At 43.0% G+C, this 20537-nt stretch overlaps 1 protein-coding gene across 5 annotated transcripts in view; it reads left to right on the forward strand.

The window, feature by feature from the left end:
- LOC136427407 (fibrillin-2-like) overlaps window positions 1–20537 on the forward strand; it is a 108316-nt gene that overhangs the window by 4701 nt on the left and 83078 nt on the right. For all 5 annotated transcript variants that reach the window (XM_066416235.1, XM_066416232.1, XM_066416233.1 and 2 more), the window contains exons 3-4: window positions 15529–15611; window positions 17169–17264. In XM_066416235.1, the coding sequence (XP_066272332.1) occupies window positions 15529–15611; window positions 17169–17264 (179 nt within the window). The remainder of the gene's footprint in view (window positions 1–15528; window positions 15612–17168; window positions 17265–20537) is intronic.

Raw genomic sequence — 20537 nt, forward strand, 5'->3', positions numbered from 1 at the left:
CGCGACGGACATGGTTGCGCTGCTGCGGTCGAAGGCCGGCCTTTCCTCACTCACTGCCAAGGCCAAACATTTCTTAAACTAACAAAGTAACAACAGGAAGGCGCTGGTCACAGTACTGTATATCTTGCAGACGACATGTTTTGCACACTTTCATGCCATGTCCCTTTGTATAAATCTCGGCTTTAGTCGGGAAAAACGTCGAACACTCGAACGTTAAAATATATTTTCTCAGTATTGTTGTGTTTCTCGTCACGTAAACATAGCAAACACCAAAGACGTGGTTGGTATCTGCGTCTGTCCCCTGACCAACATCTCATCACACCCGAAAAAAAAACACAGAAAAGGTCACAGCTGCCAAGCGTTGGGCTGATACAAAAACATACTCTCCAAGCAGAGGTCGGCTGGTTTTTGACCCGTTTTAGGCGTTTTTGTCGGGCTTTCCAAAGTTTCTATTTTGTTTTCTTCTGGCGACATAAAGTAAACATGACAAAATAGAAAGACCGACAAAAACACCTAAATACACGTTAAAAACCAGCCAGAGCTCTGATGGAGAGTAACAAAAACATAGATCTGAGATAGCAGGGCGTCGGGACAGCGTTTGCCAACATCGTCAATCCTGGCCGGCTCTTATCCACTGTGCAAAGTGCGCAACCATCTTTACTGGTGAAAAGCTACTCTCCAAGCAGATGAGTAGACAAAAAAAACATGACAAAGTAGAAAGCCCGACAAAAACGCCTAAAAACACGTCTAAAACCTGCCGGACCCACTCCTCTGCTTGGAGAGTATGCCGGACCCACTCCTCTGCTTGGAGAGTAGCGAATATGATGATGATCATAATGACGACTCTCCAAGCAGAGGTTCGGCCCCGGCTGGTTTTAGAACAAAATAAGAAGCCCCACGCACTAAACGCCTAAAATCACGTCAAAAACCAGTCGGAGCCGAACCTCTGCTTGGAGAGTAGTTTAAAGGGTTTGTTCGTTTTGGATGCAGTGTTTCTCCCACTGAAACTCCTCCCAAGAAAAAAATGGAAGAGCCCTAAACGGTGCTAGCGCCCAGTGGCAGGGCGTGAACTCGTCCGTCACCGCTCCAAAGGCGTGAACCTGTACTAGCATTTTTCTTTGTGAAAGAACCCCTGGCCATATCCTGATCCAATATCAACAGTATAAGAGCCGTCTATGAACAATTTTCAGCGGTATTGTAATCAAAACAACCGCCTTTCGCCGCAAGCAGTGTTTCGAACGGTTGACATTGGGTAAAAATGTCAAAACGGAAGGGTGAAACATGTCTGCCCGAAGCGTCACTCATCTGTGGTAGAGATATCGCGTCAACAGGTGCGTTAGTTGCCGAAACAGGCGGGAGGAAATATCTGTAAGGCGAGGTGAGATGACTGACAATGAACAGCCTGAAAGAACAGGAAGAGACCGATGTTGTCTCGGTGTGTTTGGAAAATACCTTGCGGTGTTCGGCTTGACTGGACACCTTCTGTTGGCATTGTAGGGCCGGACACCGGACACCGCATCGGTCATGCCATTGTCACCCGGCAGGGGGTCAGTCATTGTCGGACTGGTGAAAGTGTAAATAACGCCGGGTTGTTGACCTTCCCTGTATGTATGTTATTGACAGGTAAAAAGTTAAATATAGAGGTAGATTGACAAGAGGAACCACTTAATATGCAGTACAGATATTAAAGAAGTAGACGAAAAACGAAAACGATCCAGCAAACGTATCGTTACAACAAAAGCACAGAACCTCTCATAACTTTAGCTACATACATTACAAAATGACAACAATGATCCTAGCTATCTATTCATTCGTTTCATTCATTCATTCATTCATTCATTCATCTTTTAAAAGTAATTTAGGGCTAAACTACAACTGTCCCCAGAGTAACGTTATCTCTCATTGGAGGAAATGATGACAGAAACAAGACACTTTGCACAGGTTGGGGTAAGATGTCGTGTGATGATATTGCAGTGCAAGTACGACGTCAGATGATGCACAGTTTTCACGGTGGTGATGGTTATCTGTCCACCACCCTTCCATGTGATTTTCCACCAGAAGCTGCATGGCTCTAGCACGGGGCCTTCACGTGTCAGTAACTTTGGTGCTCTTTTCACTCATGTCGCAAAAACATCCTGCCATTGTGTCAGGCTGCACCGTACCAAGGGGAAACACACACTCGCCACTTCCTACCAACCAACAAGGAGGGAGCAAAGTCTTCTTTCTAGGGACGTGCCATTGTCGATGTTGGCATGATGGAAGCTGCCAGTGTCTGACTACTCCCCAAGTAGAGGAGGAGTTCCGACAGGTTTTTGACGTGTTTTTAGGCGTTTTGGACTTTCTACTTTGTCATTTTTGTGGTCTCTTTTGGGGTTTGAAGAGACAAAAAAGGTAGAAAGCCCGACAAAAACGCCTAAAAACTCGTCAAAAAGCTGCGCATGCCGGAACCCCTCCTCTGCTTGGAGAGTATTGTCTGGCGTCAGGCGCGGGCTCGGTGTGATGTTGGCACAATGGAGACCACGTGCCGTCTGCACTTGACACGGTAAACTAAACTGTTTCAAGTGCAACTGTTGACTAAACAGCATGTACGCCAAAACGCAAACACATCGTTTCCTGTGAACTATTCTGTGTGACATCGGAATCAAAGCATTGTTTAATAGTAGATTTCAGTCTCAATAAATTAATATCACTTGAAGAATAATTACAACCTTATATTCTTCAAAGTTAAGGCTAGGCGTTTCTCCAAGCTAAAAACAGTGAGTGTATTTTGTCAGACAGATACGTGGTGATGGGTTTGGCATTTACACACACTCGACATCTAAAATGGCCGTTCCCTTGGGGCCTTTTTCCGTAGTAGTAGATTTCAGTGTCAATAAATTAATGTCACTTGAAGAATAATTACAACCTTGTATTCTTCAAAGTTATGGCTAGGCTTTTCTCCAAGCTAAAACCAGTGAGTGTATTTTGTCAGACAGATACGTCGTGATGGGTTTGGTATTTACACATACTCGACATCTAAAATGGCCGTTCCCTTGGGGCCTTTTTATGTCATATATGCAGCTGCTAGTCTTTCCCTCGGTCGCCTTAACCTTGTCGTCTACAAAGGCGAAGAATCACATTCTTGCACACACAGGTTCAGTGGATACAAGAAGCCAATAAACAAGACTAGGGGAATTTGGAAGGACGTGTCACGTCGCCGGTGTTTGCCTTGGGTCAATAATGGCATTCTGATGGTAGCCAGGGCTCCACAATGCGTTCAGCCCTTCACGTGCAAGGTTAAGAATGTAGAACAGTCAGAGTGAAAAGATTTGTTTCAATGGCTGCAGTCGTTGCAATCAGACCAAATCACTGATACTAGACCCCGTCTATTGACAGACTTTCATAAACAATGTTTATTAACAACAATTTTAACGACTCGTCGTGATTGGTCTTCGCGACATGTAACGTTAGTTATCGGTCTTTGAAAAAAGGCTTGTGTCAAAATGATTTTGTCAAGTAGAATTATGGCAGGAGACCCACCGTTACCGCGCCATTGATTAAAACAATATATCAAATTTTTAGGTGCGTACTATTGTTACTTCACTTATCAGTGTGTACAGTCAGTAGACCACGTAGACCACATCACCTCTGATAACCGACGGTCAGATTAATCTCCAAGCAGATCTCCACGGTGCCAAAATCGTACAAGCTAGCCTGGGAAGCTCCAGTCAGCCAGAGAAGTTGTCAGGCACCGTCGGGTTGCAATAAAAAAACTCCTTCTGCCAGTTGCATACGGTCTTTGCAACCGTTTGGTCTGCTTGGAGACTACACAGCACCTCTGATAACCGACGGTCAGATTTCTTAGTGGTCGGCAACTCGCCAAACTGGTCTCTGATTTTCCTTTTCCCATGAGACTGTCCTCAGATCGCACAAGTGTGGGCAGAATTGTGGTTTTCATTACGACTCTCCAAGCAATAATCACGTGATCTTGACCTTGACGGTTGGCCTACATGTGAACTGTGAAGGAACATGTTCAAACTCAAGTGTAGTACTAGAAGGGTTTGTATGTCCCACGTCTATATAGTGCACCACGGGAGGCATCATGTCATCGAACTTGCACCTGTGTTGCCTTCCGTTCGTCCATTTTTATGCCCTTGAACGCTCTGGGGAGAGGGGGAGGGCACGATACCCCCAAGAACAAAAGACAAAGGGTTCTCCACATCTGATCGCTTATAGGCCTTTACTTGGAACAGATCATGTTCTTTTCCTTGTCGGTATAAGCTAACAAGGCTATATACCGAAGACATGTACATTTAACAAAGGAGGAAATGTTCGCACATGTAATGTCCACAGCTAATTACGATGTAATGAAAAAAACTCTGTAAATTTGTCTAAAAATGTTTCAAGAAGAGAGAAGAAGCGTGTAAATCATAGTTTAAGCATAGCATAGTTTTCTTAGTATTCTCTTGATATTGTAATGCATTTAGCCCTCTGTTGGGCATGAATATGAAATAAACTTCATTGTCATTTAATATTATTGTTATTATTATGCCTTGTTTGTTTGATGTCTGACGCAAGTCGGATTCTTTTCCACAGTTATAACTGCCCGTGTAATGATAAATTTGAATGTGAATCGCATTATACATAGGAAAAAGAAACACACTGAAGTTAAGACGTATCAAATTTAGATGACATGTTTTTGTACCATTGCTCATTGTTTAGATAGCAAGTCGCTCAGACACCAGAGAAAAACATTCGGCAGTGGAAAACAGGCAGAAAGTGCAGGATCGACCATCTTAAGTATTTCCAAATGTTGAAGGGGGCGATTCGCGGTTTTCTTGCAGGCTGCAAGTCTCCCTTTCTGGGGGAAGCACTTGGTCCCCTCTCCCACTCAACAGAAGGTCACCTTTGAACTTCAAAGACCACCCCCTCAAAGTAAAAGCCTCAAAGCCAAGAAAATAAATGTTTTCTGGTCGTTCATTTAGGAGCCGGGTTATGGTGACCTCGTGCTAAATATGGGAAGCCCAGACGGCACATGTTGCGGTACATGGTCGGTTGTTAAGCCCCTCTGGACCGAATCTGACTCTATACAAGGGGAGATTCGCAATAGAACGCAGGGTGTCGTGTCCACGTGTACGAGTTTGAAGTTCTAGTACACAATATCAATTACAAGTACTGATTAAAGCCCATTGTATCCCGTCACTGGAAAGAAGTTGACCTGGGGACATACATGGGTTTTCATTTGTTTATTCACTCTATATTCTGGATGCAGTTATTTGCACACTTGTGATTGTGTAGTTAGCTGTATGGGAGAAAGTTGCTGTGTAAGATCAAGGAGTGAACATACCTAGTAAAGAACTCCCAGTCTGGTTTTAATCATCAACTCTTGGTTGTACTTAAGCCCCCCCCCCCTCACCGGACCCGCGGCACGCTGGTGGCGTCGCTGCGTCCTAAACTGGATTTGAGTTACCCTTGATTTAATAATGGGAATATCATCAAAACGTACAAGTATGACCAAAAAGACAATAAAACACACAAAGCTTAAAAATATTCGTTTTTTGTTGATGAAATTCGTTGGGTGCTTTGTCGATTCGATCGGCCGCAGCGACGCCGCCAGCGTGCCGCATGTCCAGGCAGAGGGGGGCTCTACGAATACGCCGGCTTTGGGTCCACTTTCCCCAGGTGCCGAGACGCGGAAACGACGCATGATGGTCTAGTCCCACGATCTGTTGGTGTAAAATTGAGAATACAGGCTTCACCAACCCCCACCCGATCTTCTCTGAGTACGATAAGTTGACATGTGTGCACAATTATTCATAGTGGAAATTTTAGCTCACACATGATCTCGCTTTCCAGTTATTGGAACGGTTTCAGCAACCACGTGATCATCATTTAATTTCTTCGCCATAAAAGCCAACGGACATTAACTTTTTGAATTGTCAAATCCACTGAAAGACAAATTGACATTTGACTGGAAGTAAATGTATATCTGTATATCATGTTGATTCGATTATATGGATAACATCCGCGCGCGCATCAATTATGGTCCGTTTAGAAATATATAATTTTTCGACCATACCGTAAATTGTACAAAGCAGATGCAAAATGAAAAATGTAGTCCGTAAATTAAAAAAACAAAAAACATCCGGAAACGGGTACAAGATCTAATCTCGTTGAATGCCAAAGTCAAAGAAGATGTGAAAGAACAAAATTGCTGAATCTATAGCCGGTGTACAATACTCGGTGTGCTAAATCATTTTTTCAACTTAGATTTCATACTAAAGGCAACTCTTTTTTTTGCCAAACTTTTTTTGTTTGTTCGCACGCTCGCATCAGTTTTGGGGTTCTCAGATGATGTTATCCATATAATCAAATCAACATGGCCTGATTGTGAGTGGGCGTATCCCAGAAAAGAACAAGTAACCACCAGATGATGGATTTAGATGAAAGGGAAGAGGTAATGGCGGGGACATATAGATAAAACTCGTGTTAAAGATAACAACTACGTTTAGTGGATTTAGTGGAGCCAATATTGTGCTACTTTATAAATAGGTAACATATCTAAACCTCCTCCGTTAGACATAGAGTTAGATAGCGATCGCGCTACGACCTCGCTCCGACCTGAATCGAATCTCCGTTATGCTTAGGTCACATTTCCAAAGCGGGGCCCGGTCGGGCAACTTGCGGGAACGAAAAAATTGGATATAGAAGACACCAAAAGACACAAAACGAGAAAAATTACTCCTAACCATAAATTGTGTATTTTCTTGATATGCCTTTTTTATTTTTTCGTTTTCGCAAACAGCCCGGCCGGGCCCCGACTTGGAATTGTGACCCTAGCATGACCCTGGACTTCATAATGGGAGTATCATACGAAGTGTAAAAGTATGCATGGAAAGACAACAAAACACACAAAGCGTTAAAAAGATTATTTTCTTTTTTTTTAAATTCGTTGAGCGTTCTTTCAAATCGCTCGGTCGCAGCGCGGTCGCAGCGATGGTCCCCGCCCTAGTGGAATGGGAATGTTTGGACACCTAACGCAACCGTTCATTACAAGCAGGATAAACCCTTTACAGAAGTGACTGACCCCCACGGATCTGCTGTTTGTGATAAAGGACACGGAGGTCCAGGTGTCAGATCGGACAGGTCGGTAACGGCGATACAGCAATCCAGACATGTCAGAACGTACCTGTCGTAGTGATTTGTCGGTTGGGTTCTTGAAAGATCCGGAACTGCTGTTATAGGCTTACCGACCTAGCCTCTACCAGGCTCCGCGGATCGCTGGGAAAATTGTAGAAATCGACCAAATAGAGTGAATAGTATGCCAAGGGTAGTCCGCTATGCAGGGAAGGTCATAGCGGACTGGTCCTGGTAGAGGCTATTACCGACCCTTGTCAGTGGCCTTAAAGCGAATTTTTAGTATGCTATTTGCCAGTACTACCTGGGCTTCACTTATGATGGGGAATTTAAAAGATATATTGTGTGAAAACGTACAAAACATGGCTGTCAAATTCTAACGTTACGGTTTAACCAGGAAGGGAACACGATCTTGAAATCAATTTAAGACTATTTTTGAACCTCCTTGTTTTGTACACGACCTTAGCCTGTGTTTTGTACACGACCTTAGCCTGTCTAGTGTCTACTGACGTTGCACGTGGCAATGGGTTTCACATGGTGGTAACTTTGGTGGGAGGCTGATGAGACCACTTCCTTTAGATATTGTAAATGATATAAAAATAGATATCTTAAATGTCATGTCTGCCTTCATTTTCCAGATGGTACACGATGCGTTATAGTAATAATATGTGAGGTAGCTTGCGTAGTCCAGTGGTGCTGGAACTAGAAGCCGTGAGTTCGAGTCCGGCTGTGTCGCTCAGGCTCACCCGACGTGCACGCTACCGGAAAGGGTCGCAGTCCTAAAGCCCCCGTCACAAATCAAGAAATTAGCTCGGCCGACTTGTCGGCGAGCTCCAAATGGCGATTTTCGGGCGAAGTACGGCCGACGTCCTGTCGATTCTACGGGCTTCGGGCGAATTTTCGGAGCTCGGCCGACGTTCGCGTGTCACTGGAAGCTGCGCTTAAATTCAGCGAGGCCTCGGCGACGATTTTTTAACTCGCACAGCTCGTCAACAGTTTGCCCGTAGCTCGCCCGAGTAACGCCCAGCGCTCGGCCAATATTCGGGCGGGCATCCGAGGATTTTAGACCCGATTTTTGGTCGGTCGGAGGTCGCCCGAACTCTTCGGCCTCGTGCGAGCCTCGCACGGGCCTTGAACAATAATCGGACGACCGTCGTCAGTGTTCCGGCCGACTCATGAAAAGTAAGGCGTGCTTCGGGCGAGCGTTGTGCAGGTGTTGATGGGAGCTTGGACGGGCCTCGGCCGAATTCCTTCTTGTTTATAGATAAAAGGAAACGACAGTTTGGTTTATACCATAAGATGATAAATGATACTGTAATATTAACTAATACTAATTTCAACTTGTCGAAGAATGCTGCCAAACTTTTCTAATGAAAGACAATTCAATGCAAAGTTAAATTTTCATTCAAACAAAAAAAAATTATAAATAAAATGTTGACATCGAAGACAATGCTTCTTGTTTCTATTTTGGTATTGGTTTGGATGTTTCAATTTGTATATTAATGAACTGGGGCTTGACTTTTGAGCTTTGACTTCACTTCCTGAGTTTTTTCTCCACAAAATGACTAGTTGAAAGTCCACTGAGTCATTATAGATCTATGTTTGTCTGCCGAGGCACGCCCAGGCGTCGGCAGGGCGTCGATAGGCTTGTCAACGGTCGGTCGAAGCTCGGACGGCGTTCGCCCGAGCTTCGGTCGATTTCTATTTGGTGAAAATTTTTGGATCGGGGTTAAACGACTGATCTGTTGACTTTGTGGCTCCTGCACTTGTATTTTTATTGGTCTATAACAAAATTCCTCTCTATGTGATTATTTTCAGTGTGCCCGCCTACTTCACTTGTGCCCTACAGATTTGCCACAACTCAGAAAGTAAAGTTGGTCCAAATTTGAGATTGTTACCAGGCCATTTGATTCTGACTTCGTCCGTGTCCAAGAGATGGTACCGTCTTATGTGGGATTTATAATCATTAGTGTTCGACGGACGTCGCCCGAGCTCTGTTCAATTTGTGACGGGGCAGGTTTTCAGTGAAAAATACGGTCGACGCTCGGACGAATTTGAAATTCGGCGAGCTTCCGGCGATCTACAAAATCGGCCGATGCTCGCATGAATTGTGACGCCGGCTTTAGGACGGGACGTTAAGCCGTGGCCCACTGTTCATTGTGCTTGTCGAAAAGAGCTAGGGGAATTTCCCTGGTACAATAACCTGTAAAGAACTGTGCATAGCGTCTGTCTTCTCTGTCACGACCAGTGGAAGAATAGCTCTTCAGTGAGCCAAACTGAATCGATATCACTTTTAGCCTGAGTGCCAGCCTTTTTAGCTTCCGTCCGCTACCCAAGCTCGGCAGCGGAGCTTGGGTAGCGCAACGGAGCTTGGGTAGCGTACGGAAGCTAAAATGGCTACTCTCCAAGCAGAGGAGTGGGTTCGGCAGGTTTTTGACGTGTTTTGTGTCTAGACAAAAAAAAACATGAAAGCCCGACAAAAACGCCTAAAAACACATCAAAAACCTGCCGGACCCACTCGTCTGCTTGGAGAGTAAAAAAGGCTGGTACTCAGGCTATATCACTTTCACTCCCTTTGCGAAACATCGTGTGACGGATGTGTGGGCGGTGTAACTGTGACAGATTTGCTGACGGGCAAGGTTGTGCCAAAGGTCTACATTGCCGAATGTGTTCCTATCACTCCCGTGATATTTCTGCTGCCCATGACCATGAGCAGGCGACCATGTCACGGAGTAGGTTGGTATGTGCGTCGAACGCCCGCGTCGTTTGGTTAACCTTTGCAAACACCCTGTAACATTGGTGAGATTGCCGATCTAATTCTAGACAGGACGGTCACTGTCAAGGTTACAGGCAATGTGCATTGCTTGCATTAACCAAAATCGTCATTCATGTGAAACCATCGTCCTTGGAGCTTTCTTGATTTTTGCTCAAGATGGTTTGTGGGCGTCTTAGAAGCGCCAAATCCGTGTGACGGTACTTATCGATGACCGTACGTTCATATAAACCGTTACGCACGAAAAATCCGCCACTATAGCCCTAACTCCCGTCGTGTGACTTCTGCCTACCACAATAGTTTTCGACTTCGTGCCAAGTCGCGACTACCTAATCACAACACAAGTCTCGAATTTTTCATCAAAGAGCAGAGAGAGTGTGCTGTATCCTCGACTTGCTGACCTTTAGTCATTCCTGTTGGATGGCGTTGTAACAGTGCACTTTCTTTTTCTTTTTCTCAGAATCAATACCACCTGCGGACTGGGTATAACCTGTCAGAGAAGAGTCGAATTTTACTCGGAAAGATAAACAAAATGGTCATATTTTGACACAAGGCCTTGTATATGTCTGTCCTCGACGCCTGGCAAATCTGTCATGACTACCTAGGCGATGACCCTGCAATGTAAGCCATGCTCGCCGCGAAGGCCACCGCGGCGCACCCCCACTACTCACGAAGACCTAAAAGTCATAAAATACCGGTGGGGCAACGTAGTAAAAATAAGCCTCTTACGTGGAAGAAAACACATCATCAATCAGTGCAGGTAACTGAAGAATGAGATCTGAAGTGACAAAGGCAGCTGTCGGCATTTGTCTTTCTTTACACCAGCGTTGTACAACTATCACTGTATCAGAATAGTTGTTGTTGTCATTGTTGGTACCGCAGTGACAACCTAGCTTTCTGGCCTAATGGGTAGTTGTAAAAGAAGGGAGGCTCTTTGAAATTAGAGGACTGCACCGCTGTTGTAGATGAAGATTAAAGAAATACACTTTTTGTTATGGAGAGGCAAATAGTCATAAGAACGACCCATCTGAAAAGTATTAGTCCCGATATTGAAGTGAACCTGAAAGTCATACCTTCCGTGACTTCCATTACATAACACTGATTAGATGTCACATTGCACATAACGACGCGCATATGTTATCTATGTACCAGTGAATGCCATACTTTGTACCTTGTACAATTGTTGTGCAATAAAGTTATTATTATTATGACCTGGGCAGATCCCACGTAGGGGAGGGGAACGGGTTTTCTGCGCGTGAAGAATTTGCGCGCGCGCGCGCGCGTGAAAAATTTGCGCGTGAAAAAATTCTTACAATATGTCAGAAAATGTGTAGTACAAAATCCTTAGGCAGAAAAATCTGTCCCTGTGATACAATTTTTATTTGTAACCCGTATTTCATGTCTGAAAACACCTGATTTCTAGGTCCCTTGGGAATAGGTCTCTTGGAAATAGTTGAAATTGTTAGGCTTGAAACCTAAACATTTGAAAATCACAAGATGTTTCATTAATAGATGGTTAACTTACTTATATAATGCTTTGTATTATAGAATGTAATAATTGAGGCTTTTCTCTATTCTATTAGCTAAACCCCTAACCATCTTTTCTCAAGCAGATTCTTTCACGTGCCAATTTCAAACTTTCTTGCGCGTGAAAACTAAACATTTGAAAATCATCATCTTAATTTAACTTTAAAGCTGAAAACTCCCCCAAATGTTCTAAATCCCTTGGGAGTCAGCTTATATATTCCCAAGGGACTATAAATTTAAACCCGAAATTAAGGAAACAGATTTTTATATCAAATTATATCATAGGGTAATATTTTTCTGACTAAGGATTTTGTAGCACACATTTTCCGACACATTTCATGAACTTTATTTTTTCACAAGCGCGCAAATTTCTGACGCGCACAAAACCCCAACCCGTTGGGGAGTCGGCCAACAGCTGTCAAGTTCATGACTGCATGTCTATTTGTTTGAAGAATAAGGAAATCAAGAAAAGGAAAACTATCTGTTTGACATTGCTGCTGATTCTTACATCATGTTTGTGTCTTGCCAATGTTACCTGATACTAGAAGTACGCAAGATGGTATTGATTATTATGTAGTATGGTGGTTGATAGAGCAGCTACTGCAGGTATCCTACTCAAAATACCATGTATACCATTTGATCCGTTTCCTGCTTACTCTTGCCTTTTGCGACTCTTGTCTACGCTCCATATCTTAGGCCATGTTGATTTGATTATATGGGTGACATCCTTTGGGAATCCCAAACCTGATGCAAGCGTGCGAATAAAGAAAAAAATGGCAGAAAAAGTTGCAGTCTTTTTTAATATAGAATCTACGTGGTCAGGAAGGACTTAGCACACATAGTATGGTGTGCAGAAAAATAGATTCTTCATTTTTGCTCTTTCACATTTTCTTCTTTGACATTGGAATAGATTTTGGCATTCTACGACATTAGGATGTCCGGATTTTTTTGGTGCAAGTTACAGCATATATCCTCTAACTTTACAGAAGCTTGTTGAAACGGATGAAAATTGATGCGCACGCGGATTTGATCCATATAATCAAATCAACATGGTCTTATGACGGGATTTTTGGGAGGGAAAGATGATGATTGAATTCCCACTGCTGACGAGGAGCCGGCTAATGTCACGTCACACCTTTTCATTTGGGAATATCTACGATTGCATCCCTGCGTGCCAGCATGGCTGTTTGTTAGTGTCTGGGTAATGTAGTAGTCGAGCGTTTAACCCAACTCGATAGCCTTGTCTACGGTCGGTAGTCTACATAGCCTGGTATCCAAACCTTTTATAGCTCTCCTATTTGCGGAGAGGATAGAAGAGACTCGGGAGCTATAATTTGTTTGGATACGAGGCTATAGTCTACATTAGTGCTGCGGACCGGTACTGCGGATCGGTACTGTAACGTAAAAATTGATTAGGTACAGCTCCAAAATACCGGATCATGAAGTACCGGTACTGTACCGATATAAATTTACACCAAGTATGTGCTTATTTTGTGACTGATCTCCTGATCTAATATGCAACACCAAACGTGACCAAAGTGATACCTTGGAACAGCGTACAATGTAACTAATATGCAACAGATCATTCAAGCAGGCCGGGAGTTTTGATAGCAAGGCCTAGGGAGATTGGTAGTAGGAAACCTAGTTATGTTCTTTAGATAAAGATATTGACAAATTGAAGACAGTTTATTTGTGTTTCTGTCATTAGTGAAGAAGTTCACTGTCATTAGTGAAGAAGAACACATGTTAATTTTTCAAATTGTTCAGGTACAGGTACAGGTCCGGACCTGAACCTAAACCACTGTACCGGTACCTGTACCTGTACCTGATGTTACGTTTAGGTACGCAGCACTAGTCTACATGCAGTTATGCCTTTCACTTGACAATACAACGTGGGGCAGTAGGTACTGTCGCCGTGCACCACGCGTTACATGTTCTATAAAACACTTCAAACAAAGGAATAGTGTTACAATCTAAAAACAAGACAGTAAATATTGCCTAACTAGCAGTCAATGGTCAGTTGTGCCAGTCACCTGATGATTGGTGCGTACAGTATCACCATGCCTACAAGTGACGCACTGAAAGGCATTTGCTTCACGTGTCACATTCCAGAGATGTAGCTGTCTCTCTGGGGCGGCTGATGAACATAATCTGTGTATACGTCATGGTTATAAATATGAGAGGAAATACTAGATTATGAATTATGATACATTAATCAAGGGGGTTCATATGGTTTAAATGAAACCTCCTTGGGTTGATATATATATATATATATATATATATATATATATATATATATATATATATATATATATATATATATATATATATATATATATATATATACATACATACATACATACATACATACATACATACATACATGTATGTATGTATGTATGTATGTATGTATGTATGTATGTGTATGTATGTATGTATGTATGTATGTATGTATGTATGTGTATGTATGTATGTATGTATGTATGTATGTATGTATATATATATATATATATATATATATATAGAGAGAGAGAGAGAGAGAGAGAGAGAGAGAGAGAGAGAGAGAGAGATACATAGATATATAGATATATAGATATATAGATATATAGATATATATCAACCCAAGGAGGTTTAAAATGTGTGTGTGTGTGTGTGTGTGTGTGTGTGTGTGTGTGTGTGTGTGTGTGTGTGTGTGTGTGTGTGTACACTTTTGCTGTAGTCATTTATCTATTTATCATTTATTAACCTTTCGGGTGGCCCATTCAGTTAACTGATTTCTAAGGAAGCCTTTACTTACAAGATCAGAACAAATCATATTAAGGTCAACCACTGTACGCTTTAGTTCAGGCGAAACTGTAATCTCTCTTCTAACTCTCTTTGAAAAAAATTAGCTTCTGAGCAAGATACGTTTGTTGGATAGACTCTACTTTTTGAATCTTCCTTCGAAACTTGCTAGCACACGCTCTTCATCCATCCAGGTGACATTGAGTCTGGGGTAAGACCTACGATAGGACCAAAGATGAGCTAGTTTTCACCCTGTCAGGCCCTTTTATACGACACATGGACACGATGTGCCCCAGGCGCCTTGTTCAACCAGAGATCAAGGAACTTTTATTCCTTCACGTCCAGATTTGGGGGGAGGAGGGTAATGAAATTTCCTCTCAGCCATAACATAGACAAGGAATCCTTGAACCAGGAAGGTCAACAAGAGGGGGTCAGACTAAATATTGCTCTCTAATCTCTTTGTTAGTGTGTATCAAATGGGCTGGACGGACTCAAGTGTTAGGGTTAGGGGTGGCTGTCATCCGGTCTGGTGTGAGAGCGATATCCCACCGGGCCTGTCCGTCAGATTCGGTTTAGGCTAGATTGGGGTGCAATGTCTTTAAGGATTCTTTAAGGCGAAAAGTGCTCTACTGTGTACACACAAACAGTTACAGGTTTGCGTAGCAAAACCTTTGTTGGAACCGTTGGCATGTGTGGTGGCCGCCATCTTGATTTTGTGACGTCGCAGGGTAGCCATACCATTTCATTGGGAGGAGTGTTTTGGGGGTCGCTAGCGTTCTCTCTGTTTTTAACAAATCGGCACACAACTATCACACATTCAACTAAAAAAAAATTCAATACCAAATCATATTTATAAAAAGACCCCGTAATCGCTAAACTAACATAGCAAACCTGAAGTATATGTAGCACAAATACCTAACTCTAGTTCGGGTTTGATTTTGTAATGTTTGTTATGGTTTTGTAATGTAATTTTACATTTGAAGAATTCTATAGGCTATCAAGATGTAGTAGACTGCTATTACCTTCTGTGGACAGACTACCTACCCTTTTATTAACTAATATCGGTATACCTAACCCACTTCTGACATTGCGACTCATCCATGAAAGGAAATACAACTAAGAAGAAATGTGTTCAAACATAATGTAGAAGTGCCTTTGCACTCTCTGTAAATGGTGTCCACATATCTGTGTTTCTCAAACCAAAGAGACACAATCTCCACCTGTATCAACTCACAAACCAACGTGACGGTCGGAGACATTGAAATATCAGGTCGAAAAAAGTTTGAATTAGTTCCAAGTATTTTAATTTGCTGTTCTTTTCTTGACAGACCCAATGTGTGCGGCTCGCGGTTCCAGTCCTACTGTTGCCCTGGATGGAGAACACTGCCCAGCGGTAACCAGTGCATAGTCCGTGAGTATCCTTCTTGAGTCTATTCCTTCTTGGTTACTCTCAAAGCAGAGGTTCGACTCTGGCTGTTTTTCGACGTGTTTGAAGCGTTTTAGTCGGGCTTTCTATTTTGCTCCGTTTCCTTTTTTTTTTCTTTATGTCGTCAACTTTGCGACAAAAACGCCTAAAACACGTCAAAACCCGAACCTCTGCTTGGAGAGTATTTCTTGGTATCCACCTCTCTTGTCACATGATGCAATCGTTCCTTCAATAGTACGGCTTACAGAGTTGCTGGATATCGTCTTTATATGTTTCCCGAATGTCTTAATGAATGCTGACTCTCACATGCAGTCTTATATAAAAAGCATCCCAATGCATAGAGTATTTGAGATTCTTTTTACACAACCGGTAATTCTCACCTGCTGACGTTTCGGTGTCTGTCAGACACCTTCTTCAGAGCTTCTGACTGGACTACTGCTTCTCACTGCTATAAGTAGTCGAAACGTCAGCAGGTGAGAATTACCGGTTGTGTAAAAGGAATCTCAAATACTCTATGTTCTACCAACCTGATGAAATTATTTTCGCATCCCAATGCATCTTGACATGACATACATGCGCAATACCTCCACCCCACTGATTCAAATAAAACAAGTAGCAAAATGATGAAACTTGAAGTTACGAAGCAGTGTGTATAGTTACCTTAATTTGTTAACTTAAAGTGTTTGTATCAACTTGGATAAAACAGGCAGATTGTGATCATTCGTTGTCCTAGTAATTTTCGTTTCTAAAACAATTCTCATTGTTCTGTTCTGGTATTCCTGTCTGATGAGAACGATTCGCCATTGCTGAACATGTCTCAAGAAATCACTTCAATGTGTAGAGGAAGCGAGATAGGCTCACATTTCGGATGGCGTGCAGAACCAGTGCCAGCCACTTCCTGTAGAAAACATAGCAGGCGATTTTGAGTGTGACCGAGTCGAGCTCCCAGGCGGCAACTGAGTTGTCTGAGTTCATTATGTTTGGTCTGTTCCCTCGCCCCCTCACCAGCTTTCTACCGCAAGACATTTCAGCTGGTATTCTGTCCACAATCGGCATAGTGGAAACGCGGTATATCTACCCACAGCTGGTGATAGAAGTGTAGGATGAACTTTCCATTTTGGTTTTCCGTTTTACCCCGCTCAAAGAAAACATTTATTTTGGTGTCAGCAGCAGAGAGTGAAGACATTGGCGGGAGACAGTAAATTTAAAAGACAAAGGGGCCAGACCATATATCAATATTGTGCCAATTGATGGAAAGTGTCAAAACTGTGATTCGTATGTGCATCTTGTGTTTGTACGAACTGACAAGTAAATAAATACTGTATTGAAGAGGTGCAGTTATACATACGCTCGTACGAAACGTTTCAGAGCTGTCAGTGAGCGTAGTGACACATGTTTATTTATACATGACCATCGCGGCGACCAGTTTCCTATCGCATAGCTTTATGAGTGTGACGTGTCCGTTGACCCTTCTCTACGTCACGTTCCACGTGTTTGTTGTGTAACTTAAACCATTGGATTGTTTTCTGTCTTTCGTCTCAGCTATCTGTAAGAACACATGTGGGGAAGGCTACTGTTCTAGACCCAACTCTTGTACCTGTCCTGGCGGCAAGGCTGGACCAGCCTGCAGTTCCGGAGGTTAGTCAACTATTGGATCCATAGAACAGCACTGCTAAATGTGGCGCACGATGTTCGTTTTCTTCTCACTGTGTGTGTGCGTATGTGTGTCACGGTGACATGTGTGTGTGTGTGTGTGTGTGTGTGTGTGTGTGTGTATGTGTGCGTATGTGTGTGTGTATGTGTATGTGTGTGTATGTATGTATGTGTGTGTGCGTGCGTGTATGTGTATGTATATATGTGTGCGTGTGTGTGTGTGTGTGTGTGTGTGTGTGTGTGTGTGTGTGTGTGTGTGTGTGTGTGTGTGTGTGTGTGTGTGTTAACGTTATCATGATTGACAGCTCGGCCATTTCCTGTAGGTGAACGTGACTTTCGCTTGTCTAATTTTTCCTTGAACTACTTTCATTTAGGATGACGTTTTGTAACCTTTCCGTGTCAACCTCGGAGAACTCTAGATATTTCCATCTGTTACGTCGAGGGTCTTTGGCCTCGCGTGGAAAAAATTCGTACCTCGGATACCTTGCCCCAAGGAACGAAAGAAGAAAGTCAAGGGCGTCTGTAAATAACTTTCTTTATATTGTCTATGACATTATTTCAAAACAACACAATAGTTTTGGAGTAGATTCCAGTGAGCTGAGTGAAAGGGTATATCTTTATGCTATCGACATATGTTCTCTTGATGCTTGGGTAAAAACTATTTTTCCATGTGCCAGATCTTTTCGGCATTCCCCCAATTCCAACAATCACTATCCTCATCAAGTTCGATGCTACTAAACTTCCTTGGAAAACGCAAAAGTAAATGACGTTGACTGATACAAGGCCATAGTTGCTATTTTTCATGGAATACCATGATGGAATACCAGACGTAAAAGCTGAAGCGTCTGGTGCCAGTGCTGAATGGGCAAGGAATTCCGTCCAATGGATTGCCGCCAACATGTTATATAATACTCTATTAGGAAATACTTAGGATCTATGGATTTCTTGACACGTGCGTGGCGTCCATTTCTTATCGCGGTAAAAATGGAGTAGGTCACTCTCAGTCTCACTCGCCTCCAGCAGTTACCTCAGACGGTAGATAAATCGTAAAGTACCCGTCAACTGTACCGTAACATTAACGTGATGGACATCATTAGTTCCAGTTGATGGCTGCCCTGCAGCAGCTGTGAGGCCTGTCCATCATATGGCCGGGCTAGCCTCCTTAGCAGGCCCTACGGGGAGGGCTATTTTGGGGGTTATAAGTTGCTTTTTACAGAGGCCGGCTAGTACAAAGAAAGTCAAACGAGCATCCCGGTACTACGCCGATGAAGGTTAGACGTCCAGAACTTGCAAATACTGCATGTAACACGGTGGAAGACGAAACACATTTTATTTCAAGTTGCCCCTTCTACGATCAAGAAAGAAAGACGCTGTTTAAAGTGACCACCTAATTCCATCCAAACTTCTCCATGTTTACAGACCAAAAGAAAACTTCTCTCCTGTTGACATCACAAAACCCACACATTACAGAAAAAGTGGGAACATTCGTCTTCCACTGTCTCGAAAACAGAAGTCAAACCCAAATAAGATAGAATTTAGTTTTAGTATTTGAACTAGAATGGTCACGTGCTATATTGTTACCAATTGTCTGTCCGTCCTCCTATGTTTCATGTACTTTCAATTAGCCTACGGACAAGAACTTGCAATAAACTTATTATTATTGATAAGATACGTAAGGTAACAGTTACTCAATCAACTGGATAGATTGTGGAAACGGTCAGACGTTTCAGATAGCATCCACTACATAGCATTCTCTAATAGGGTACGGACTGGGTAAAATGTCTGACCGTTTCCAAAATCTATCCAGTTGTTTGAGTAACTGTTACCTTGCGAGTAAAAGTGGTACTATACTAGGACATGCCATCAGGAAAAAAAACATCATAAGCTAAAAGAGACAGACTCGTAGAGCCTGCTATGTGAGGCTAGGGTCAGGACTGTGGATGGGATGGGCTAACTTTTCCACGGGTGATCTGGACCGAATCACCCATGAGCCTTTGTAACACCTTCCTTGGAATGCCCTCTGATGTGGTCCGCTCCACAAAACAGGACCTGTCAATCAACTAAACAAACTGGAAGACGGCGTATGTGCCTGGATTCTCATTTTCCCTTCACTTCACTTCAATTTCTCAACCTCCTTTGCTTTGCTTTGCTTTGCTTTATTTGTTCGGCGGCATAAAGAAATACTGCCAGGGCTACTCTGGCCCTACAAGCCGAAGGCTATTACAAAGGCTTAGCCCTGGTCCGCTGCACCTTGTCCGCCTTGCGAGAAATTAGATAGGCCTTGATCATTGTGATTTCTCGATTATCTAGTTTCAAAAACGTTGGCAAGCATCTCGACTCTACTGTGCTATCTGGTATCAGTTGTCTACACTTGGTCCCTATCTGACTCCGATGATCTCAGATTCAGATTCCCAGAAATCCCAAGTACTTCCACGTCTGAAAGCAGGACACAATCAACTGACGTACCCTGTGATATAGCAGACAGATGTATTTACACACGAGAGGTCATCGAAGGTCACCCCACCAGGAATCCTGTCTCCTCCTCCGTCACGGTTGATAGGGCTTGTTCTCTTCACAAAGTCTTCCTGAGAACTACACTGTTGACCTGTCTTAAGTTTAAATTAGCCTTTTCTCCGCAGTATGTCCCGGAGATTACCAGCTGACACTGTTGAAGGTCGTACAAAAATAAACACCGCTGCGGTAAGCCCTCTGGCTGGAGGAAACTTGTCTTCGGCTGAAGTCGTCCAGGATCGCGGATAATACCATCACCGGACTGCTGACCTCTTTCTGTCCACGTTTACTAAAATATAGAACCACCGTGCACGATCAAAGGCGCTACGGGCAGCCACCCGCCGTGCGCCCGGGGCCCTGACCCAGACGGGCTTCCTTGTCCCTGCTAATTTGACCGTCTCTAAGTCAAGTGCGTTGGACTGCACGTTCTTTGCCATGTGGTGATTGACATTCGTGACAGACTAGTGAAAGAAAAGAGACAGCTTGATCAATAGAAGAAAGCTATAAACCTAATCGATTTATCCAACGTATATTCTTAAGGATTTCTTAAAGGAAGAGAGAATATTAGATGATTATCATTATGTTGGTATGGTTATCATAGATCTATGAGTATGAGTTGCTTTGGGCCACCTCCAAAGGTATTACCCCAAGATTTCTGGGTGTCTGCATCTAATTAAAAATTTGGCAGATGAACTACTTGGACAAGAGTAGCGCAAATTCAACAGTGTAACAAACGTTTTGTGGTAT

This window comes from Branchiostoma lanceolatum, chromosome 2 (genome assembly GCF_035083965.1).
Source record: "Branchiostoma lanceolatum isolate klBraLanc5 chromosome 2, klBraLanc5.hap2, whole genome shotgun sequence".
Lineage (NCBI taxonomy): Eukaryota > Metazoa > Chordata > Leptocardii > Amphioxiformes > Branchiostomatidae > Branchiostoma > Branchiostoma lanceolatum.